The sequence below is a fragment of the Myxine glutinosa genome, chromosome 13 (assembly GCF_964187855.1).
Source record: "Myxine glutinosa chromosome 13, kmMyxGlut1.1, whole genome shotgun sequence".
Taxonomy (NCBI): Eukaryota; Metazoa; Chordata; class Myxini; order Myxiniformes; family Myxinidae; genus Myxine; species Myxine glutinosa.
In genome coordinates this window covers 32,738,372-32,763,841 of record NC_136273.1, presented here as the reverse complement: position 1 = coordinate 32,763,841, position 25,470 = coordinate 32,738,372, and the positions used below count along the sequence as shown (strand labels likewise).

Genomic DNA, 25,470 nt, shown 5'->3' with positions numbered 1-25,470 from the left:
TTCATTCCCCTTTTCTCCCACCTCTGGAACAAACTCCCCCACTCCCTTCAATCCCACTCCTCCCTCCAGGTCTTTAAAACAGCTGTTGACCACCATCTCTTATCTTCCCCCATCCAAAACCTTGATATTTTCTACCCCCACTAATTCACCCCAGATCCACGTTTTTGAAATGCCAACTTCTTTCCTGGAAGTCCTTGCAGTGTCCATATGTTTTATACCTCTCCCACCTCCCCCCAAGCCCACTCCCTCCCACAGTTCTCTCGATGTCCCTGCTTTCAAATGTTGTGTTTGTGCCCTTCCCCCATTCTCCCCATCTTGTCTACCACTCCCCTTATTTTGTGTTTTCTGTGTCGGTTTGACTTTTTGTGTGATTAATGTTAGCTCTTTCATGAGCCTCGATCTTGTATAGAAAAACAAACAAACAATCAACTCAGGGTCTTGGTATATCACACTCCACATCAGAAAGCTCCAAAAGAACTCCACAAAAATATGCCATATGCACACACATACACACGCACACCTCATATATTTATATTAGAAGGAAGGATTTCATATCAACTGCAATGATGTATTCCATGACCTTGCTGATGATTGGAAGTAAGTTGATCGGTGTGTAGTTAAGGGGATCAGGTTTTGCAGCTTTTTTTATGTAGTGCAGTGATGTTGGTGGATTTCCAAGCAGATGGAAGATGGCCGAGCAGAATTATAGGGTGAAAAGGGCCGAGAGAGGATGTGCAAGAGCAGCAGAGCCGGTTTTTATGACACTTGAGCTGTTGCCGTCCAGTCCAGTGGCAGAGTCAGTGTCGATGGTTGAAATAACCTTCTCCAACTCCTCAGGCGCAAAAGACACAGAGTCCCGGAGTAGTTGGGTACAACAGGGAAGGATGTGCACCAAGAGTGAGGGGTTGAGGAAACATTATTTGGAAGCAAACACAGAATTGAGGCATTCAGCCTTCTTACTGGCGGAGTCGGCTGTGGTGCCATTTGAACGGAGGGAAGGGATCGAAGAGGAGCATACACCAGAGACAGACTTAAGAAGGTGCCACCAAGTTTTATGGGAGGGAGACAAGTTTGAAAGTTCATTCTTGAGTTTGGACAGATGTTGTTTTCTAGCTCTCCTGAGAGTCCACACACTTGTTGCGGACTTTTTAGAAAGCACTGAGAATGTCTTCGGTCAGATTTTCCTTCCAAGAAGAAAAGGTAAGTTGTTTGGATGTTCTTGCTTCGCTTCGCTAATTCTGTTGGCGGTCTCTGGAATATTCCTCGGATGTCCAAAGTGTCCTGCATTGTTGTTCATGCAGGAGTCCGTCTCTCTCCACTTTAAACTATACGACATATTGCAGTCTTCGAGGTTGGTGCATTAACTCTCGGCACTCCGATCTTTGATTTCAGATGTACATTCTCATCAACAATGAAGATTATTTCCTTTGTTGTTAGGTGTGCCATGAATCACCTGCAAAAAAATAAATAAATAGAAATGTCAAATTCATTTGTGGCAAACAAACTTTTAATGCTCGCCCTACATAATTGTATATTTGACATTTTTACCTGCCAATATTTTTCAAATTGGGCACACCCTAAACAAAACAAGACACCTTGCCTATGCCCAAACACGTTTTTATTCATTTTTCTTCGATGTTGCCTTCACTGTTTTATTATCCAAGTGTATCTATCTTTTTTATAATGGAGCCTAAATAAAATAAAAGAGCATTTACAAGAGTGGAGTCAATGACCTGGTGACCCGAAACCTTTTCGTTGACTCTGGAATCAGGTGGTACAAATCCCATATACCTTGATAGACATTTGTCCTTTTTCCTATTAATTTCGGAATTCACATTTTGAAGTATAGTGACATCTGATGATGTTTTTGTCCTGAATGTGATTAATGTTCAAGTTCGATCCTCCATGAGCCTTCGACCAATGTAAAATAAATAAATAGATTTGGTTGTTTATTTCTCCATTAACTGGTGTGGGTTCGATTCAAATGGCTGCTCACTGTTGTCAACCTGTAAGTATGTCAACCTCACCTTGCACATGAGTTGGTGGGAGTCTTCCTCCTGGAGTGGACTGCACATGCAACTTTGTACTGTTTTCTTTACATTGCATGAAAGACTATATGTTGAGTTGTAACAATGGTGATGGCATGATAAAAGAAGAAAATGAGGTATTTTTATTACTATGCTGAGTGCATGCATATTTGAGTCATATCTGGAATGGAAAATTACAGACGAACATTTGTTTGTTAATGTTGAAAGACGAAGGAGCTAAAAAGTATTTTTATAGTAACTTTGGTGGGAGAAGACCTGAAGAGGTGAGAAAACAACAAACTAAACTGATTGGTGGCTTATACTTTAGGACAGGGCTCAAGGCACTCTAAAGTTGTAACAATGTGGTTATAACTACAACTTCTTCACAGGTTGACACGAATTGTTGCAACGTGTGGAAATTTGCCATGGGAATTGAACTTATATTGGTGAAAGTAATGCAACAATTGACTTTACCTACTCAAATTATTTACCTTTACCTACTCCAGTGTGTATGTATGTAAGTGTGTGTGTATGTATATATATATATATATACATATATATATATATATATATATATATATATATATATATATATATATATATATATATATATATATATATATATATATTATATATTGTTGCGGTTTGGAGTTTTTGCAATAAAGGTTAATTTCCCCCTCATAGTTTAGTCACACAACAACACGTAGCCTCGCGATAGTTCAGTTATGTCTTAGTAAATGTAAGCATAGTCCTTTTCCTGTGTTAGTTTTGCGTTGAGTAGAATAATGAGAGTTAGGTCCTTCCATTGCTTATGCTGCCTCGATACTTTGGCTTTTGGCGCGAAATAACACGTGGCCGGCCTAACAAGTCGAGGCAGGCCGAAGGAAGGCGGAAAGAAGCCAAACAAGTTCTGGGGAGAGAGGCGCTTGAACAAGTTGGGGAGAGGCACTTGAGAAGTGAACAAGTTCTGAGGGAGGTGCGCTGAACCAAAGAGAAGAGAAAGAGGGTTCAAGAGTTGAGAGAGAGAGAAGAGAGAGAGAAGACGCGCATGAACCAAGTTATAAGGTGCTCTTACAAGTTAAACGCTCGGTTGAGCTTGAGGCAGAACCTCTATTGAGTTATGCGAGTGAGAGCGTGATCCCTCCCGCCACCTGCTTGCCTTCATCGAGGGACGTGCTGTGACCAGGGAGGGCCACGCCGGGCGAAGCTGTTCCTGGACGACCAAACCGGCGCGTTCAGCGCCTGAACATCATCCTTTCTTCATTTCCCCCTGTGAGTGTGATCGGGCCCGTGTCTGGGATTAAGTTAAGACTGTTTAAGTTCTGCTCTGTGTCTCTTCGCCTTGTACGTAATAATAATTAAACCTGTGTTCTTCCTTTTATTCGACCGTCTTGTCCCTTCCATCTATTGACTAAGCGTGGTACGAATAAAACCGCTCGAATCGGGTTCCAATACCAGAGATTTGCACGGACCACGTGGTATGTCATCCGCTCGGACGTACTCAAATTACACGTGGTTCTTTCGAGGCTTGATCCCCTCTTCCGCGGTGACGTGAGTACTTAGGTACGTGCGAATATCATCCCGAAAACCTGTCTCGCGTCCGACCGGAAGTGGGGATTCAAGTCTCTCGGTTGCGACGACCCAAAAAGAACAAGGGGCTTAATCTCCCCTTGGTAAGGGCAGGAGGGTCGCGCAGAAACCGTAACAATATATATATATATATTTATATTTATATATATATATATATATGTAGATATAAATATATGGGAGCTTACACTGGATCAGTACGTCGCTGCATCCTTGGACGACTCCTCAGCACCATCCAGACACACACCACTGTGTGTGTGTGCTACGGAATGAGGTGTTTTTATGGCGGCCAGAGTGCAAATCCTGCCACCAACCTCCTTGAGAGAGGATCCAGTACCCTCGTACTCATTTCGCCGACCTCGGAAGGATGTATATATGCAGTATACACACACACACACACACACACACACACACACACACACACACACACACATATATATATATATATATATATATATATATATATATATATATATATATATATATATATATATATTGCTGCGGCTCTCAGAACGTCGGCCTTCCCCTTACCAAGGGGGGATTGATCCCCTTGTCTTTTTACGAGCCGAGGCGATCCGGGGCTATCACGTTCCTTCCGGTCGGTGTTAAATAGGGTTGTAAACCGAATTAGTCTTATTACCGAAGTACTAACACCGGCCGTGAAGCAAGGAAATAACCCCACCCGAACCACGGTTTCAGTGGACACGCCGAGCGAAAGCAAGCCGCGATTCGGGCCGTTAACAGGAACTAACCCGATTGGAGCGGTTCCTGATCGTGCCACGCTTACCCAATGGAGAAATCACTAAGACGGTCGAATTAAGAGGAAAACAGGCAGAACAGGTAATTTATTACACTTTGTACAAATACGAAGAGGAAGAGAAGAAAAAGCAATGTACAGTAAAGAAGAAGAAGCAGATACACAGGGCAGCCTTATACAGTCTTATACTTATCCCTGGACACGGGCCCGTTCACACTCAGTCACACTCTCACTCACTCACACGGGGTTTGTAGATGGTCGGGTTGAGGGTCCACCGATGGTGTCCACAGCTAGCTCCGGTCCCCGACTCGTACCACGAAGCAGATGATGATGGTAGACGGCAGGCAAGATCGCCCCGTGTCGGTGGCGCGGATCGGACAATTATATGGGGGGGGGGGGGGGGGGGGTGGATCGGTAAGCTGGCGATTATACTGGCGTACGTAATAGTTGTACCGGCGCCTTATAAGCGCTCCCGGAATAGTTCGGTACAATGCGCCACTTCCACAATGCTTTCACAATGATGTCACCAAGGCGCCTTTCCCAGTCGACCTTGCACAACAATGCAATGCGCTCCAACCAAGTCCAAGCCCTTTGCCACTGCCGTATGCATGCGAATGCTTGAATACTTGTCACAGCGCGTCTCTCGTCATAACTCCACTCCGAGACTCGAGCGCCTGCCTCTCCCTTCTCATAACTCGAGCGCCTGCCTCTCCCTTCTCATAACTCGAGCTCAGCGCTTTCCTGGGGGATCTAACTCAGTGCACGTCCTCCTCATAACTCGACGAGCGCCTCTCCCTTCTCATAACTCGAGCTCAGTGCTTTCCTGGGGGATCTGACTCAGCGCACGTCCTCCTCATGTCTGAAGTGGGGGCCTCGCGCAAAGGGTTTTATTGCCACGCCCAGCGAACCCTCTGGAATCTCTTGCCACACCCTGTCAGGCGATGTCGCCTCAGCCCTGATTGGTTGTTGGGGTCTTACCGGCTCCACCCTTAATGGCTGCCTGACATGGCCACACCCCCACCCTTGCGCTCCGCCCCCTTTTTGGGCCTTACCTCGTGGCATTTGGCTGGTTTGAGTGAGCAACTGGCAGCTAACGCTGCCGGCCCAATGCGTAACAAACTGCGAGCATCCTAATGCGAGGGGCAATGGGGTGCAGACTGGATGGTGTGCAATGGAGTCGATTGGAGGTGAGGGCTGCAGAATGAACGGGGCCTACTCTTATTTGTTTTACACAACGCAGATGATAACTATTGGAAATGGCCTTATCTCACATATACTAAGAAATAACTAACATTCGAAGGTGACCTACGTGTTGCTCCTGGACTAACTATGGGGTGCAACCTTTACCCTTTATTACTCAAATATGTACACTTCCAAAACCGCAACACTGCACCCCTCCTTTCGCCAGGCTCGTCCCCGAGCCAAACACACATACCAGTGAGCCCGACCGGTTCTGATACCAGGGTCAGGACTACTTTTTAACAATTAGTGTGACACTTAGGTGTAGTTTCCCTCTACTTTTAACCTAACACCCTGAGTGCGACAGTTTTAAACACTAGATATATCCCACCTACTGCGTTGTGTACTATCTAACTGACTCATGTCCACAATTAACCGAATTACGGAATTATTTTCAAACTACACATAAAGCCGGTGGGGAGCACGTTATTTACAAGACTACTAATTATTTACAATACTACAACCCAGGACCTGTCTTTTGTGGGAATAGAGAAGGAATGTTTGAAAAGAGGGAACACAAATGCCATGCACTGCACCAATACACCATACACCCATATGCACACAATTAGAAAAAATGCACAAAAAGCACCATCACCAAAACAAAATGCACAATAATCACTATGCACAAAAACCATTCCATAAACCATGATGCCCTGTGCTTGGCTGGCTGGTGGGCTGCAACGTCTTCTTGCTTCATGTTCTTCGATGTGCCTTCGTCAAAACCTGAGATCTTCTTGTCCTGACACACTAAAGATTAATAAAAAGGCACAAACCGTGTCTGCTTTTTATTTCGGGCAGCAGGGCCAGTCCGACTGCATGGCATTGGGGCCACTTGAAAAACAGTGGTCCGTAGGGCAAGGTAATGTTTGCCATGATTGTCTGCCCAGCAAAGGTGCCAGGCCACAGAACGTGTGGTCCATATGGTGTACTGGTGCAGGCGGCAGGCAGCATGGTGCAGCGCAAAGGTGCGGCCGTACTGCTCAGGACACCTGCACACTCCCCTCAACAAAAGACCATGGGTCCATGGGTGGAGAGGAAGACAACGCAGAGGTTAGCGGGGGAAAGGGCGCAAGGGTACACATCAAAACAAGGTAATGCGACATGAGGGGCGCGGGAGAGCGAGTGGAGAAAGCTCGTACTGAGCCGTTCATCACCCCCCATGTCAATCTACACCACCCTTGCCCTTCCCCATATTTACACTTTACAAATTTCGTCTCTGCCATCTTGTCTCCCATATCTCCCCCTAAACCAAATTCGTTTCCAACCCCTCCCAAGAAGGAAGGGATGGAATAAATACAATGTCACTTCCACGTCATGATGCGTCTTTCATTCCAAATCATTTGCAAAACCTGGTGTGGAGTCCTGTCACCTCGGTGAGTGGATGCGGATGGTGCGAAGAGATTTCATCCTAACTATCCTTCTTATAACATTAACTCTTTAAATTACCTGGGGTCATGCCCTGCCACTTGGCATCTTTAAACTATGCGGTTCTAAAAACCAATTCCCATTGACCATCCTGTGGTGCTCTTCCAATTTGGGGTCTCACTCCCGCCCTTTTTCAATACTGTGCCTTTGCACAATTTCGGGGCTGGGTCGTGTGGCTCTACCAGCAAGTCTACCTACCTGCGCACCTCCGCCACTGACATCGCCATCTGAGCTTGCCTAGCTCCTCAACTACCCTAACCTGGGGAAGGCCCTCCTGGCTCTCTCACCCCGTGATGCCCTCTCTGGCATTGGGCTACCCGGGTCCTCTTCTCGGATCCTCGGGCCCGGCTGAACTCTACTTGAATGCTACATGGCTCCCAGAGCCTACCTGCGGCCTCACCTGACTGACAGACTACCAGTGGAGGAGTGCTCCAATAACCATACTTACCAATTAAGCCCACACGCCCAGCCATTCCACTTACTCATGCACCCCTCAAAGCAACAACTTGCTACTACCCGCACCACAGATGTCAATATCCAATAAATTTACCTACTACCTCCACCTAACTTTAAACTACCCTCCCCGGGTATTCGTGAAGGTGTCCATCTTCCCCCATCCACTCCTTCGCACCATGCACTCCACACCACTCATTCCACACTACTCACTCCACACCATTTATTCCACACCACTCAGTAGTCTCACTTGCACCCCATGCAAGCCAATCACTCAATACACTTACACTTGTCCACAATACTCTATCAAACACTTTCACACACACACACACACACACACACACACACACACACACACACACACACACACACACACACCATTCTCGACCATTGCCTCATTTGCTCACTCTCACCACAAAGATTCTCATTCACAATTCCTCATTTGCGCCTAAAGCGCATCCTCAAGCTCACACACACAGCATCATCTAACTATCTATTTCCCTTTAATACTGGTGCTTTCCCTGTCTTACCTTTACACGAAGCACATCCCTCGTCATTATCAACCAACTAATCTCTCTACGTCCCCTCTACCAGGATCAATGTCACTACTTAAATCTTATGTCTCCTATGGTCATTTCTCTAAGTCCCTAACAATTATCTTAGCCCGCCCTCGGCTAGTTTACACTGCCAAACCCTATAACCTAAAGCTCATGTGCCCCAACGGAGTGAATGGTAAACTACCATTCGCCATCACTATTTCTATTTGTCCACTAACTACGAGCCTCTCGTGCGGGAATGCATTTTCACAGCTCGGCTTCGAAAAGCGAAGCAATGTATGCGGGTGGTCAGTCTCCTGTTGGTTGGGTCCGTCCGGCATTTTTACTTCTGGGGAGGAGGCATACTTGGACCGAGGTTCGAGGCGCCATCTCTGCGCAGAGCCTTCCGGTCTCCGGCACGATGACCCAACCTCCCCCAGCCGGAGCACCGCGCCCACCTGGGGGCGAAGGTTCGACCTGGCCTACCTCCCCCGGAATTGTGCCGTTCGCCCCTTGTGCCACGGCACGGCACCGAACAAACAGGGCGGGGCCCGGCCCGAATCATGCACGCTGCCGCGGCAACGATCCCCGCCGGCTCCCGCAGCACACAAAGCGCACCACGCCCCGAGAGCTCGCGTCGGCTGTACGTCGCCCTAAACGCTGCCCCGGTCTGCGTCGATGCTTGAGTCGCATTCTCACATCACGCGACCCTTTTCTCACTCGTACACCAAGGCGCTCCAACGCCCCCCATACATCCCATGCATTCCGTTCATTCTGCCACCGCACGCTCTCGTGCACACTCTTCCGTTCTACACTCAGGTGCACACCACTCAGGCGCACCCACGCCACTCACACACTCCAATAATACACATCCTTGCGCACACCCTGGTGCTCTCATACCACTTACGCACTCCGTTACACACTTCTCTTCCACGCACTCCTCTCCCGTTACATCCTCTGTAACAACCATGGGTGTGCACTCTTGCACATACCCAATCACCCGCTCTGGTGTGCATCCCCGCACACTCGCTCCAACACGCTCTGGTGTGCATCCTCGCACACTCTCTTCATCCATCTCACACTCTGTATCGCACTCTGTTCCAACACACTCTTCCCACATACATTCCGTTATACAGGGTGACCCAAAAAAACCTCCCACATTTCGAACCTCCGACATTTCGGTCCTGCGGACCTCACCTCATCGAACTGCGAGCCGCACACACCAGACCCCGTAGCCAATTGCGAGGCATCCCAGCACGTACATCGGTACGCCCTTAACCAGAGTGTTATTCCCTGAGTGTGTGTGTCAGAGTGTGAAGGTGCCAAGTCGGGGTTATTATGATAGGTAATAATTGTTAAGGTGAATCTTTGGTTCTGTTTCTCTGTGCCTTCTAAATAAAAGGCTGTACATTTTGTTCTTACTTTCCAACCTGTTCGGTACATCTTTTCTCCATTTGCCTAGCATCATCCGGGACCGAATTTGGCTAGACTCAGGTCCATAAATCTCGTGGGGGTAACGCCGCTTTGTGTTGTGGCGATGTGTTGTGATGCCACGCCCCCTCTAGCGTACCTTCTGTGCACATCACCACATTAACTCACATTTACAGGTTGATCCTGATGTTTGTTCCTCATTGTCGTCTGGACTAGACTAGCCTTACCATTTCCTGGGTAGGCCTAATCTATCTTGGACTAGACCCTAGGCCTAGCCCCCAGTCTGCCTAGATGAGGTCAACTCTGATGGTGTAGGCCAGAGCATATCCAGGTGTATTGACCTAAGCATGTGTCTTGCAATTTACTTTGTTAGTTAGTGTTACGTAAGACTGAGTCTGTGAGAGGCATGGAGACTTACTTCGCACAAGAAAGAGTTGTCGTTTGGTTTCCAGCCTTCTCGTCGAACCTTTGTCTCCCAAATTTTCCTTCGTTCTGGGTTGCGGGGAAAACGGTGCATTGATTTTTCCCGTCTGAACGATTAGAACAACCTTATGCCGAACAGCACGGCTTTTTTTTTTTTGACTGATGAAAAACGAAGCGAATGCATGCAATGCGATGCGCGTTCTGCTAGTTACGGAGGTTGGGTAACAACATGGCGCCTGTGAATCACATGACAACGCTTAACCAATCATAGGGCAGACACGTTGAAACCGGGTTCACCGAACTCTCTCTATCTACGGCTCTGAGTCATCCTATATTTGTGCACCTCTGGGAGATGGTGTTGTAACTAACAGTGTTAAGGAATGGTGAAGCTGTTTTTTTTCTTTGTATACGAAGTCGAGGCTCGTATAAGAGCTAACATATAGAACATATACTGTAATAAAGGGAGCGGGAGACAAGAGGTGGAGAGAGAGGGAAGCACAACAACAGTCGAGAACAGGGGCGTTTCCCCTTGTGCAGCTCAACATTAGGGCTGCACGAGAGAGGGGTACTTTAAGCATGTCGTTATCGACACCGCAGCATGACCTTCCACAGCACTGCTCAACCACCCCCAATGCTCTGGGGAAGAGGAATGACTGATTGATTGCCCTGGTTGGCAGCATGCCAATTGGCCCAGTTTGGTGTCTACATTTCATTCTTCCCACGCTAAAATCATAATGGCTCATTTGATTATTATCATTTGTAGTCAAAATTGTGATACTTTACTAATTACTGTGGTGGTTTACATCTCATTCAGTGCACCGCAGCATGAGCTTCCACAGCACTGCTCAACCGCCCCCAATGCCCTGGGGAAGAGGAATAAGACTGATTGATTGCCCTATTTGGCAGCATGCCAATTGGCCCAGTTTGGTGTCTACATTTCATTCTTCCCACGCTAAAATCATTATGGCCCATTTGATTATTATCATTTGTAGTCAAAATTGTGATACTTTACTAATTACTGTGGTGGTGGTTTACATCTCATTCAGTGCACTAACACATTCTCCGCTCGGGTGCATGCAGGGACCAAATTTGGCCTTGAGCCGGCCATTCTCGAAGCACGACCTCGACGTGCTCAGCCTCTATGCCAGCTGCATACAATTGGTGCATGTGGGAGCCATAACATGACAATATTTTTCCCATACGTCTCAATTACATTATTTTGGGGAAGCTGTTAAACACACGCAAGAAAATCTCGGCACAGAAAAGTCTATCACTCTTGCACTGTATAATTTCATTTATCCAACTTGAAAAAGCAAAACATGCGTACACAAACTTCTGTGTTGCAATACAAATTTGCTACAACAAAACACAAGGCTTTTAGAAAAACAACCTGTTGTCATAGCACATGTTTACAAACAGAACCCATTGTCTATAAATAAATTTTTACTTCTCATGTCATACATTTCCATCGTTCTTCCATGTGCAGCTTGTTCTTCTTCATTCATATGCAGGATATAGGCAGCTGTGGGAAGCATGATTGCTTGGGGTGCAGTTGTGCCAATGATAGTGCCCACTGTAGGTTATCTCTTGTATGGAAGATAAGTTGTGCACAACTCCAAGAGGTATTTTCAGTTCAACATGTTCACCTTAAATCCTCACAAAACCATTACATCAGGCTAGAGGAAAATTCACAAACATAAAAATTAAAGTAAAACCACGAATTTTGACAAATACAAAACAATCGCTGATTCAAACTGCAATTGATATTCAGCCTTTGATGGAGCTCTTTTTTGTATACTAAGTCGAGGCTCATGTAAGAGCTAACATATAGAACATATAATAAAGGGAGGGGAGACAAGAGAGGGAGAGGGGGGAAGCACAACAATAGTAGAGAACAGAGACATCAGGAGATCTGTGGAAGGGAAAGGGCTGGGGTGGGATACATGGGATAAACAACATGGACATGACAGGGCCTTTCAGGAAAAGGAGGTAACGAGTAACATGCTAAACTCTTTCCAGGTAACGTGCCCAAAGTCAATTTAAATGTGCGGTCTTCAACACGTAAAGCTCGTGGGAGAGAGTTTCATGTCGGTAAGCAGCGCGAATCGGAGCCACGTTGCTAAGGTTCAGTTCGTTGCCATCGATTCCTTCCTCCTGATACCTCAATCCGAGGTACAGCTGCTTCTCCTGCCACACGGAAAATGTGTTTGAATATCAAAAGGCTTACTTCTATAAGGATAGCCATCTCAGCGTCTCCTCCAAAAGATGCGTGCGTCACAAGGAAAATGGAAAGAGGCCGAGGCTATAGCTAGATAATCTTCCCGACCATGAAATATAATGCACATTATGAACTCCAAAGACGCTATAGCTCGGTGTTCGTGAACGTATACACCATTACCTTGTGCGAGAGGCCACTCTGGCGAACACTGTTACTGGCGATCTCACACATGTCGCACGGTGTTAGCTTCCAGAAATGAGATGCCATCGCGTACTCTTCCATCAAGGGGTCCTGGCAAATCGTCTCATACACATCACGGAAACTTGACAGTCATAGCTATAGGAATTAAAATAAAATCAATTTGTAAGGAAAGGAGCAACTATATCACACCAACAGCAACTTTGATGCAAGAATTCAATGTGCCGTATACACCATTGCATTAACATTTATATAATCCCACATCATTTCAAGGTATGTTTTTACCTGTGCATGCAGAAATGGTACATGGCATACAAACTTCTTCTTCTTCTTTTTCTTTTTTAATCAGTGTGACACAGAAACACAATTACATATGGGCTATGCCACCGGAAGTGGCATGTTCTGATTCATCGTGCTTAGGTAATTAATTGCAAGCTGCGTACAGGAAAATATTTCAAGAGAGATGTAAAAATATTGTTGCGGAGATGAGGACTGTATTTTTTTGATTGTGTGCTGTATTATTATTATTATTGTTTATGCTGCGCCCCCTGCCTCCGGAGCTGTGTAAAGGTGAAAGGGCATCCCATAATTAGTCCACAAGCATACACGTCAGCCAAATAATAGAATACCCCTGGTTGATAGTTATCTCTTATTCTGTGTTTTAGAGTAAGGCTGTGTCTCCCATTAATTGAAGTACTCCATTGCACCAGTGAAAGAGAATAGATCCCCTTTCATTCCCATCCCCAAAATCTCCATGTCCTTTTACATCCCCTCTCGTGATTGCCAACCCTCGATTGCCAATTACCTCCCCTCCAATAACCGCCATTGACCACGAGGCAGGGTCGGAGAAGAAAGGCGTGTCTCCACCTCGTCATAGAGGGGCGTGCCCGCCCGTCGTCATCAAGGGCGGAGCGAGAGGGTCACGTGACCAACCAGGGCCGAGGTGAGCACACCGATGGGCGTGTCCTGAAGGCCGGCGGCTTAATCGCTGGAGGCGCTATAAAAGGCGCGCACGCAAGAAGCAAGTGGGTTGGTCGTCAAGAGAGAGTGGTGAGGAGTCAGTCAGTGGAGTCGGTGGTCAGTTGGTTGCGTTGGTTGCGGTGAGGAGTCGGTGGTGGTGGTCAGTTGGTTGCGTTGGTTGCGGTGAGGAGTCGGTGGTAAAGAGTGAGCGGACCAAGAAAGAGTTGAGGGTTTGGACCAGACGAGTCGGACAAGGCCTGGCAAAGCACGCGACGTCCACAGCAGCCACAACAGCAGCTTGGGGGCCTGAACGGCGGTTTGGAGCAGGGCCGTGAAGGAACGGCGGCTGCTAAACGCGCCGGTTGTGCTGCAGGACCCCCTTGGACCTTCCTCTCCCTCCAGCCATCCACCTCCTGCCTTTCCACCCTTCTTGTGTACGTGAGTTTGTTCTGTTTGTTCTGTCCTGGGTTAATTAAGCTTGTATAAGTTAATAATTGCACTGTGTCTCTGATTCTTCTGTATATTATTTTATTATCTTTCCTTCTCCTTGGTTACTTTGAGCATGTAAATAGTAGGAATAAATTTAGTAGTATTTCCAACCTTTTTTGTCTTCTTCTTCTTCTTCTTCACATCCGTGTCGCCTTTGTCTTTTCCCTATTGACTAGCTGCGGTGCGATCCGGCCAACGTTTGGGTGAAATCGGGTTCTAATCGGGGAATAACTGTTCGGTCGCGGTTGGACCATCCGCTCGGCCCATCATACCATCTAAACCGCGATCAGTAACAATATCATGCTATATATCGTTTTTGGCCATATCTCTCAATTGTGAAGAATCCCTTTAAAAAAAACTAGAACAATGCGACTGTGTCGCCAATATGCTTCCGCATAGTCCCACAACTGGTATATGCCATCACTCTGCATATGTATGGGTAGAGGATCACGTTTGTGAAGTTTCGTGTTGATCAGATAAGGTTCGTTTTTCTATCCAAGATGGCGGACATAGCATGTGACCTATGATGTTGTGGCGGTTACCTGTAACCGCCACAATGTCACAATTATCATAAAAACATTCTGCATGGGTGTCACTCCTACCCTGTAAGTTTCATCTCAATCTCAATCGGACATATGGTTGCTGAGAAAAACGGGGTTAAGCCCGGCGACTTAGTCGGCGAAGGCATAAAAAGGGGGATGGAATAAATTGGTCCTAATCAATGGTAAAACTAGAACGGCACTCGGTAGGGAGCATACCTCCGCCAGAGTGAACAGTTTACGTTTTGTATCCCACTGATAGGTTGGATCTGGATCTGGATCTGAACCCATATCGAATCGGTTTGTTCTTGACACCAAACCAACTCATCCACCTAGTTTCGTCTGAATCTATCCACAACCTTTTGAGACATCGTACTTTACTGTATATGGTTTTTGGCTCTATCACTCAATAGTGAAGAATCACTTTAAAAATTATCTGATCAGGATGCAGATTCCAATTTTCACGAAAATATAATCAATTCTTCTTCGTCACCCACCCAATCTCTCCACCAAATTTCCGCCGAATCCGTCCACAACCTTTTGAGATATAATGTTCAGAGACAGACAAACAGGTAAACAGACAGGGTTGAAAACATAACCTCCGCCCACCTTCAGTGTCAGAGGTTACAACGTAGAGAAATTTGGGTTCATGCATTATCTTTTGCAATATCATAAGGGAAAATATCCCTGGAATAAAGTTAGGCCAAATCGGTGGTGGGCCTACAAAGACCTTCAGCCTCTGGTGGAGACATTTGACGCATACGGTATTCAAGAGGTTGGCAGACATCTGGTAGCTCATACCTGCTACTGCGTTTGAGCCTGGGGAGTAACTGCTGAAATGTATCTATCTGGGTTCTTCCCGACATCTTTGTTCTTTGTTCCTTTCACATTTCTTTCTGTTTTTTCACAAATCTCTTTATTCATTCTAATTATTGCTGTTTCTTTTCTTTTTATCTCTTTTACTCTTTATTGTACACCGCTCCTTTCCTATGCCATCTCCAGCCGCTGCATAACGTAATTACCAGGCACTGAAGGGGGCTCGGCAATGACGCACGCTGAAAGGGAGTACTCAGTTTTCACTCTGGTTGATTGTTTGTTTGTTATCTTGCCAAAACGAAGTTTTTGCAAGATGTATTAGTCAGCTTGTATGTTTGTTTTTTTGTTTGTTTTTTTGTTTTTTTGTTTGTGGTTAATCATTTTTTTTCACGTTTAGATCACTCTGTAGACCACAGTTATTATTGGAAACTCCTGTAACTTCGCATATCAGAGTCCTATAGAGATACCCTTCAGCACACAAAATTTTGAAGGTCAAGGTCAAAGGTCAAGGTCACTTTGTGGTCAATCATGGAGGTCGACGAAACCCTTATTTTTTGAGTAACTTTGATCGGATCGTCTCCAAACTTCATGGGAATCTAGTATATGGTCCGGCGCTCAGCTGATTAGTTTTTGGTGGCGATCGGCCTTGACCTTCATGGTTAGCGCTGGAGGTCGAAAATTATTGACCCCAAGGTCAAATGTTGAAATCGTAGGTACCATATCTTCGCATATCTTCGCATGTAACTTCGCATATCAGAGTCCTATAGAGATACCCTTCAGCACACAAAATTTTGAAGGTCAAGGTCAAAGGTCAAGGTCACTTTGTGGTCAATCATGGAGGTCAACGAAACACTAATTTTTTGAGTAACTTTGATCGGATCGTCTCCAAGCTTCATGGGAATCTAGTATATGGTCCGGCGCTCAGCTGATTAGTTTTTGGTGGCGATCGGCCTTGACCTTCATGGTTAGCGCTGGAGGTCGAAAATTATTGACCCCAAGGTCAAATTACGAAACCCTTATTTTTTGAGTAACTTTGATCTTATGATCTCCAAACTTGGTGGGTATATAGGGTGTGGTATGGCGCTCAGCTGATTAGTTTTTGGTGTCGATCGGCCTTGACCTTCAAGGTCATTTTGAAGGTCATTCAATTTTGACCAAAAGGTAAAATTTTCAAGTTTCAGTTACCATATCGAGTAGTACCTCAAATTGAAGCCCTTGTTGAGTGCTTTCCAAACATATAACTAGTTTGACAATGTGACGTCATTTGACGGCGTTATGACGAAAAAACTGCACTTTTCATGTATATTGTATTGCTTTAGTTCGCATTGTTTAGGTCACTCTGTAGAGCACAGTTCCCTTTGGAAACTCTTGTAAGTTCGCATATCAGAGTCTTTTAGAGATACCCTTTAGCACACAAAATTATGAAGGTCAAGGTCAAAGGTCAAGGTCACTTTGCGGCCAATCATGGAGGTCGACGAAACACTAATTGTTTGAGTAACTTTGATCGGATCGTCTCCAAACTTCATGGGAATCTAGTATATGGTCCGGCGCTCAGCTGATTAGTTTTTGGTGGCGATCGGCCTTGACCTTCATGGTTAGCGCTGGAGGTCGAAAATTATTGACCCCAAGGTCAAATTTTGAAATCGTAGGTACCATATCGAGTAATACCTCATATGAATGCCCTTGATGAGTGCTTCCCAGATCTGTAAACAGTTTGACGCTATGACGTCATTTGATGACGTCATGACGAAAAAACGGAATTTTCATGAAAAAATTATTTCCTCAGTTCTCATCAAAATCTTTCAATATTTCATGTGCGTTGGTCATGAAGACATACTATTCACCATACGAAATTATTAAGGTCAAGGTCAAAGGTCAAGGTCACTTGGCAAGATACGGTTCACCCTGTGGGTGACATATGTTTATTTTTATTTTCTTGTTTGTTTGTTTGTCCGGGCGATATCTCAGCCATCCTTTGAGCTAGGAAGCTGAAATTTCGGCACAATAGTGAGTAAGTACTTTGTCAAAAACTGCATTTTTTGTTTATTCATTAATCAATTAGTTATTTAATTATTAGTGATTAATTAAGTACTTATACATTTCCTTTCTCTTCTGGCCATTATCTCAGGCACCTTTTGAGTTAGGAGGCTGATATTTGGACATGACAATGACCAAGTGAATTGGCTGTAAAGGATATTTTTGATTTATTGATTAATCAATTAATCGATTAATTATGTAATTATTCGATTAATGACTAATTTTTATTTTTTATTTTTAGTTACAGATTCCGATGAAATGATGGTGGTTTATGTGTTCTATTAGGCAATTGATTAATTATTTAATTTTATAACGATTATTATTTATTTGTTTTCATTATTAATCATTTATTTATTTTCTTTCTCATCTGGCCAATATCTCAGGCACATTTTGAGCTCGGAAGCTGATATTTGGACATGACAATGACCAAGTGATTTGTCTGTAAAGGGCATTTTAGATTTATTGATTAATCAATTAATCTATTAAGTATTTATTGATTAATAAATTAATTTTTTAATTTTTTAATTAATGACTTTTTAAATTAAATTTCTAAAATTTACATCTTCGGATGAAGCCCTAGTGGTTTAGTTATGCTATTAGCCAATTGATTAAGAAAATATTTTATGACATTCTTTTATTGATTTTAATTATGCAATTAATCAATCAAATATTGTGCACCTATCCCTCCAAATGCAGTCTCTATGAGCTGCACGGCTGCCCCGGCAATGCCGCGCTGGAGGATATTTAATTATTTGGCATGGGGGCGGTGTACTTTGAATGTATCTGTACTTGTTTCTCTTTTTTATCTATCTGCCCAAGGAGAAGTGAATTATTGCAGAAAGTTCTCATTTGGCTGCGCGTGGATGGGTTTGAAGGTTGTGGAGTGAATGAATGAAACCCAAATCCTATCCAGGTTCCTCCTGATGACTCCATATTTGGTCTTTTCTTCTTCGGGTTCCTCCTGATGACTCCATCTTTGCTCTTTACTTCTTCAGGTTCCTCCTGATGACTCAACCTTTGCTCTTTACTTCTCAAAGTTCCTCCTGATGACTCCATCTTTGCTCTTTACTTCTTCAGGTTCCTCCTGATGACTCCATCTTTGCTCTTTACTTCTTTGGGTTCCTCCTGACTCCAATGCAGCATTTTGGTCTTCCGTTTGATTGCCAAGTATGCAAAATGTATATCCAAAGCATCGTCAACTTCTCAAAACATTTTCCTGACCTATCTCGAAAGTACTCATCTCATCTTAAAGTATGATGGAACAAGGCCTGGCGTTACTGCCCTCAACTTTGATCTCCATGTTTCTGAGTCTATGAGGAAAGCCAATCAGGTGCTTGGCTCAGTCACAGCAATCCCTTTAGGGAGCTAAATATTACAAGTTTCATTCTTTTTTACAAATCACTATTATGCTAGCTTCTGGAATGTGAAAGTCTGGTTTGGAACCTGTATCTGTTAAAAGCATGTCCGGTTATTAGGAAGGGTACACCAGAAGACAAGGATGAACCCTGAGCCTCCCTCTCATGAGGTGCAATACAATTACGGGCTGTTTATAGATTAGAATACTCGATGGATCCATCTTGTGGTTGGCCAAACCAAATTTCACTGTATTGCATGCAACTGAATAAATTGCATTAGATATATTATTTTGGTATTATTATATAAATATATTATTCGCAAAATTGTAGATTATGAGGTGGTAAAAGTTTCATGAAGTATTGAAAATAAAGTTTTGGATGTAACAGAAGGTAATGTTAATCTACATCAAATATCGAATTGAGTCGTAGAGCGGAAAGGTGAAAATGTAGAATCGAAGAACTTACGTTGGTCGTATGGAAGATCAGAGGGTCGTCCGTGGACAACGAGACGAGCAGTCCCTTTTGGAAGAACTCATAAAAAGGATTGCGATCGTACTCCATGAAGAGACTGTTGTTGCTGATGGGGGACATGGCGATTGGTATTTGTGCGAGGTAGTACAGGTATTGAATCACAGGATTCTGTTGGTGGAAGGAGGAGGAAAACAAAACATTCATCTCACTGTCTGACGAAGTTTGTTTTCAACAAATTAACTTTGATTTACGATTTATTTGGCTTTATCTTCCAAACAAAATCACAGCTCCCCAGACTGACCATAAGGATATGGGAACAGAATTCTGATTTGTCAAACCTTGGTGAGGTTGATGCCATGGGAGATATTATCAGAAGTGAGGAAGGCATCCAGCAAGTGAGTGAAATGTCCAGCCTCACCAGAATGCGGTCTCAAGACGAACGTGTTCATGTTCCGCTTCCTAGCAAGAGGTTTAATAACTAAAAGAAAATTACCAAAGATTCCGAAAATAATTAAATAAAAATTATTGCTCCTTTTACAATTATTAGAGGTGACATTTATCATCATTCTCCATATGGAAACAGTGCACGAGATCCTCATTTCAGCCACAGCCAATAGCCTCCTCAAAGCTCGTTAATGTTGGAATCGATGGAAGCTGCAACACCTGAACCGTCAGGTCATCAGAGATGAGACTCGACACTGAACGGTGCAATGCATTTCCCCTTAGCACTTCCTGTTCGCCAGTCTGTTTCCGCCCATATCTCACATGGTCAGTCATACATACCTCCTCCAGTAGTTGATGACTGCAATATTGGTATACATATAGTAGATGTAGTACGAGTACGGAGGATCTTCCTTATTTAGCCACTTTTCTGGAGGAGGAGCTTCTGCCAGAAACACTTTCTCTTCCGGCGATTCATCAGCAACGCTGTCGAAGCCAGTCACCTGCCACACAAGGCAAGTGATTTGATTTTCGTTTTGCAAGTATACTGCATTTATACAAAACAACAAGTATAGTAAACCCTCCATTTACATGGGTTTGTATTTATTTATTTATTATTATTATTATTATTATATATATATATATATATTTATTTTTCTTGTATACAGAGTCGAGGCTCGTGAAAGAGCTAATTATCAAAAGCATTTATCAAACAAACAAATCAAGCAAACAAAGTATATAAAAAGGGGAGCGGTCGACAAGATGGGGAGAGAAGGGAAGGAAGCACACAAACACAACATTTGAGAGCAGGGACATCGGGAGATGTGTAGGAGGGAGAGGGCCAGGGGGGAGGCAGGATAGGTATAAAACGCAAGGACACCAAGGACTTCCAGGAAAGAAGACAAAAGTCACATCAAAAAAGTGGATTTGGGGTGAAATTAGCGGGGGTAGAAAAGATCAAGGTTTTGGATTGGGGAAGACAAGAGATGGTGGTGAACAGCCGTTTTAAAGACCTGGAGGGAGGAGTGGGATTGAAGAGAGTGAGGGAGTTTGTTCCAGAGGCGGGAGAAAAGAGGAATGAAGGAGGGAAGGTGAGCAGAAAGTCTTGATTTTGGCAGTTTAACCATAAGAGGGTTGCAGGCAGATCTTGTGCGACCTGTAGGAATATTTGGGGGACAGAGCCCAGAGAGAGCTGGGGGAGCAAGGCCGGAGAGGAGTCGGTAGAAGACGGAAAGACCACCAACCTGCCTGCGGTGAGTAAGTGAAAGGCCCTTGGAGATGGCGTCATCGCGGGAGATTCCAATGATTCTGAACGCTTTGGTTTCAACAGCGTGAAGACGAGCTAGGTGTGAGGCAGGAGCACCAGCCCAGAGGGGAGAGCAGTATTCCATTGAGCTGCGGATGAAAGCCTCGTATGTGGTGAGGAGCTCAGGTGTGCCAAGGAAGGACCTCGCACGACGGAGGATGCCCAGTAGGCGACTGGCTTTGGAGGCCAGCTTGGAAATGTGGTTTTCCCAGGAAAGATCATGGCAGATGATCACGATTTGCACGATTACACTCCAACACGGTCAATTAATTGTGACCATCTTTCTATATACACGGTCTACATTCACTTATACACGGTTGGTTGATGGTCACGTGATGGGTTGATGGAACACACGTGTCGTTTCCCTCCCTTCCCACCAACTCGCAATCAATCTCGTCACCTACCATCGTGTAAACATCATGCAGGTCTGCTCGTCCATACCAGCTTACTGTCACCCTTAATACCTGGACATAAGACCTGGACAAAATCACAGACTGGTCAAACAAGTGGAACATGTCTTTCAATCCTGACAAATCTCACACTCTTACTATGTCTCTCCGAAAAGATCGACTGGACAACCCTCCCATCTACTTTCTCAACAATCCTCTCCAAGAAGTTCTGTCGCTCAAGATTTTGGGTCTCACTATCTGCCATGATCTTTCTTGGGAAAACCACATTTCCAAGCTGGCCTCCAAAGCCAGTCGCCGACTGGGCATCCTCCGTCGTGCGAAGTCCTTCCTCGGCACACCTGAGCTCCTCACCACATACAAGGCTTTCATCCGCAGCTCAAAGGAATACTGTTCTCCCCTATGGGCCGGTGCTCCTGCCTCACACCTAGCTCGGCTTCACGCTGTTGAAACCAAAGCTTTCAGAATTATTGGAATCTCCCGTGATGAAGCTATCTCTGAGGGCCTTTCACTCACTCACCGCAGGCAGGTAGGTGGTCTTTCTGTCTTCTACCGACTCCTCTCCGGCCTTGCACCCCCAGCTCTCTCTGTGCTCTGTCCCCCAAATATTCCTACAGGTCGCACAAGATCTGCCAGCAACCCTCTGATGGTTAAACTGCCGAAATCTCGGCTCTCCGCTCACCTTCACTCTTTCATTCCTCTTTTCTCCCGCCTCTGGAACAAACTACCTCACTCCCTTCAATCCCACTCCTCCCTCCAGGTCTTTAAAACAGCTGTTCACCACCATCTCTTATCTTCCCCCATCCAAAACCTTGATCTTTTCTACCCCCGCTAATTCACCCCAGATCCACCTTGTTTGAAATTCCAACTTCTTTCCTGGAAGTCCTGGCAGTGTCCATATGTTTTATACCTCTCCCACTGCCCCCTTCCCACGCCCCCCCCCCCCCCCAAAGCCCTCGCCCTCTCTCAGATCTCTCGATGTCTCCATGTCTCTCGGTCCCTGCTCTCAAATGTTGTGTTTGTGTCCTTCCCCCTCTCTCCCCATCTTGTCTACCGCTCCCTATGTTATATGTTTTATGTGTCGGTTTGTCTTTCTGTGTGATTAATGTTCGCTCTTTCACGAGCCTCGATCTTGTATACAAAAAAAAAACAAAAAAAAAAAAAACGTTTTAATATTTATAAACCTTGAGTGTTTCACACTTAATTATTGGGGCACCATCAGAACCGCTGCAGACTGAGGCCTGCAAAGTGCCTCGAATAATCCAAACTGGAAGGAAGGCAACTTCCCGTAATCTCAAATTAAATGTCAATCATCACAATCACCCATGATGATTGCTTCCCTGAAAACAAATTTCAACAAAACAAGAGTAAAAATACAATAAACAAAAGAATACATGAAAAGGTAAATAGGATTTAAAGATGTTTTTGACTGTTATTTTAATCTCTGAGAAATTGTCAGTCTTAAAAAGATCATTTTGATGAGTAAGATAGCCTCTTACATATTTCAAAAGGAGATGTAGATTTCGATGAGAGCGATCTCCAGGGTTTACTGTGGCCTCCAGAATTGGTCTGAAAAAGTTCTCCAACAAAGACCCAAAACTATGCAGGTTTCTATCCTGGCTGCAAGGAAGCAAAGAAAAAGAGGGTATAAAAATAAGTAGGGCTAGGTGCCGTCAGCAGTTTATGCAAAATAATTGTTTGTACAGACTTGGCATTTAATATGGAATATTTTTTTGTGGGGGTGAACTTACTTTTCAAGATGTCTTAGAACCAAAAGTTCATTGGAATTATGTTGAAATTATTCTAGATTTTGTTAATGTGACCTTTAAAAGAAACAAAAACCACATTTGACATTTCGAAACAAATAAATTGATCCTTGAAAGTGATGTAAACCGATATCGAACTCAAGTCACGGCCAGTACTGTGTTAAACTTCTGTACGTATTCCAGAAGTATCTATTTATTTTGCACATCAGGCCAAAATTTTTTTTAACGAAAACAAAAGTTAAATTACGACTGGGATTACGGACAGTAAAATTACAGTTCAGTACTTCGTGTAACCCCCACGAGCATTCAGGAGAGCACGTACACGTTGAGGCATGCTGTTCACGAGATTTGCCAAGGTTTGGACAGGAATCGCTTGCCATGCAATGACAATAGCCTGCTGCAATTCACGCACAGAGGTCGGCTGCTGGTCCAAGTTGTCGATTTGACGCGTTAATTCTGCCCACAAGTTCTCTATCGGATTCATATCCGGGGACAGGGCAGGCCACTCCATATGCTCTACACCACAGTCAGCAAGAAAGTGTTGGATCATGCGAGCACGATGAGGCCGTGCATTGTCATCTTGGAAGACAAAGTTTCCTCAAAAGGCTGCACGAGCAAATGGAAGCAATGTTTCTTCCAGACTGGTTCCCTGTACTTGTACCTGTCTTCCAGACTGGTTCCCTGTTTCTTCCAGACCCTGTACTTCAACTGGTTCAGGTTTCCGTTCAGAACAAACAGGTCAGTTTTGCCCCCTGCATGAAAAGCAGCCCAAACGGTCACCCCACCACCTCCAGCTTGGACTCTTGGCACTATACAATCTTTGTTGTAGGCTTTATGCACTTGTCTGCGCACTCGGACGCGGCCATCTTGACGATAGACCAGAAATCTAGACTCGTCACTGAAGATCACGTGATTCCAGTGCCCTGGCTGCCATTGACGGTGCTCTCTGCCCCACTGCAATCGGCGCTCGCGGTGTTGTCTGGTCAGGCGTGGCTTGTTCAGGGGATGCCTGGCACGATAGCCTGCTTGAACCAGTCATTGGTTGACTAGCCTTCTGGATAGAGGCACATTTGTCAGTTGCTGCCACTCAGCCCTAAGCCGATTAGCTGACTTGGTACGGCCATTGCAGACTAACCGGTGCAGCTGGCGATCATCCCTCCTTGTGGTTCTACGGGGACGTCCTGGCCTCGGTATTGGAGTCGGGACACCCCTCTGAGCATTTCGTTTCAGGTTCTTTGACACCTGACCTTGAGTGATGTCATACTGCCGAGCAATAGCACGCTGTTTCATGCCGAAATTTCGTAAAGCCACCACTCTATGACAAACAGCATTGTCGAGTTGACGGACCATCTCCAGAGGAAGCGGCAATAACTTTTGGAGACGTGCAGCAGTTGTTTTCCACTAATACAGAACGCAACAACCCTTGTATACCCGACTGTGAAGCCAATCATCAAATGCACCTGTCCATACATTTTGCCACGCCACCTGGGATATAATCCTGTTGTTGACTTCTTGCTGCGACAGACAATGTGACATGGTTCTTTTAACAAATAAATCACCAAAGTGTAAAAGAAACTCACCAGATTGATGTACTGAGTTAAGAAGGTAAACCCGTCAAGAAAAAAATAAATTCCATATTAAATGCCAAGTCTGTATTATGATTGGTGTAAACCATGACAACACAGCAACTCAGGTACAGTCATTATCCTTGGCTACAATAAGCCCGCTCCTCAGTAACGACGCGTGGTGAGGCGAGCGCAGCGAGCCGAGCCAAGCTAGTATGTACGTATATATCTCTCTATATTATAAAAGAAAGTTTTTGTTTGTTGGTCTGCGCAAGCTAATCTCCTGAACGGGGAAAGATAGGAGGAAACCTCTAATCCCAAAAATGTCGGGACGGGCCCCGGGAAGGTTATAGGCTAGGTGGCGAGGCCGGTCGAGGCCGCTTCGGCCGGGCCGGGCCCATTTCGCAATTAAAAGCCGAGCTGAATTATAGTAGTCAATCTTCTATGGCCGCGAGTAAAAGCTGAATTATAGTAGTAAATTCATTCAAAAAGAACCAAGAATGTCGGCACGGGCCCCGGGAAGGTTATAGGCTAGGTGGCGAGGCCGGTCGAGGCCACGTCGGCCGAGCTGGGCCCATTTCACAATTAAAAGCTCAGCTGAATTATAGTAGTCATTCTTCTACGGCCGCGAGTAAAAGCTGAATTATCGAAGTAAATTCATTCAAAAATAACCCGGGCAACGCAGGGTGCTTTCAGCTAGTATATATATATATATATATATATAATATATATATATATATATATATAAAAAAAAAATATATATATATATATATATACTATATATATATATATATATATATGTATATATATATATATATATATATATATATATATATATATATATATATACATAACGATTTTAGAAATTTGAAATTGTTGGTGACCTTTGACCTATGGTGATCCCAAAAATAGTTGGTGGTTGAATTATTTTGCTGATATGTAAATCCCATTCAAATCTCAAGTAAATCGGTTGAAAATTGAGGATTTTATAAATTTGAAATTGTTGTTGACCTTTGGCCTATGT

The 25,470-nt window shown here is 44.6% G+C and overlaps 3 protein-coding genes across 4 annotated transcripts in view; 1 reads left to right on the top strand and 2 right to left on the bottom strand.

The window, feature by feature from the left end:
* The window catches only part of LOC144888650 (uncharacterized), a 648,249-nt gene that overhangs the window by 526,848 nt on the left and 95,931 nt on the right, over positions 1-25,470 (bottom strand). The window lies entirely within an intron of this gene.
* The window catches only part of LOC137438805 (tubulin beta-4 chain), a 140,813-nt gene continuing 116,271 nt past the window's right edge, over positions 929-25,470 (top strand). The window contains exon 1 of one of the 2 annotated variants that reach the window (XM_068134175.2): positions 929-1,200. In XM_068134175.2, the coding sequence (XP_067990276.1) occupies positions 1,165-1,200 (36 nt within the window). In that variant the 5' untranslated portion in view covers positions 929-1,164. Of the gene's footprint in view, positions 1,201-3,020; positions 3,300-25,470 lie in introns of those variants that run through there. The other variant, XM_068134177.2, reaches the window with a different exon arrangement.
* LOC137438803 (AMP deaminase 3) overlaps positions 11,160-25,470 on the bottom strand; it is a 64,078-nt gene continuing 49,767 nt past the window's right edge. Inside the window, exons 12-17 of the mRNA XM_078767291.1 lie at positions 22,615-22,735; positions 19,745-19,905; positions 19,300-19,420; positions 18,956-19,129; positions 12,277-12,387; positions 11,160-12,065 (exon numbers count right to left, since the gene is read on the bottom strand). Of these exons, the coding sequence (XP_078623417.1) occupies positions 11,913-12,065; positions 12,277-12,387; positions 18,956-19,129; positions 19,300-19,420; positions 19,745-19,905; positions 22,615-22,735 (841 nt within the window). The 3' untranslated portion in view covers positions 11,160-11,912. The remainder of the gene's footprint in view (positions 12,066-12,276; positions 12,388-18,955; positions 19,130-19,299; positions 19,421-19,744; positions 19,906-22,614; positions 22,736-25,470) is intronic.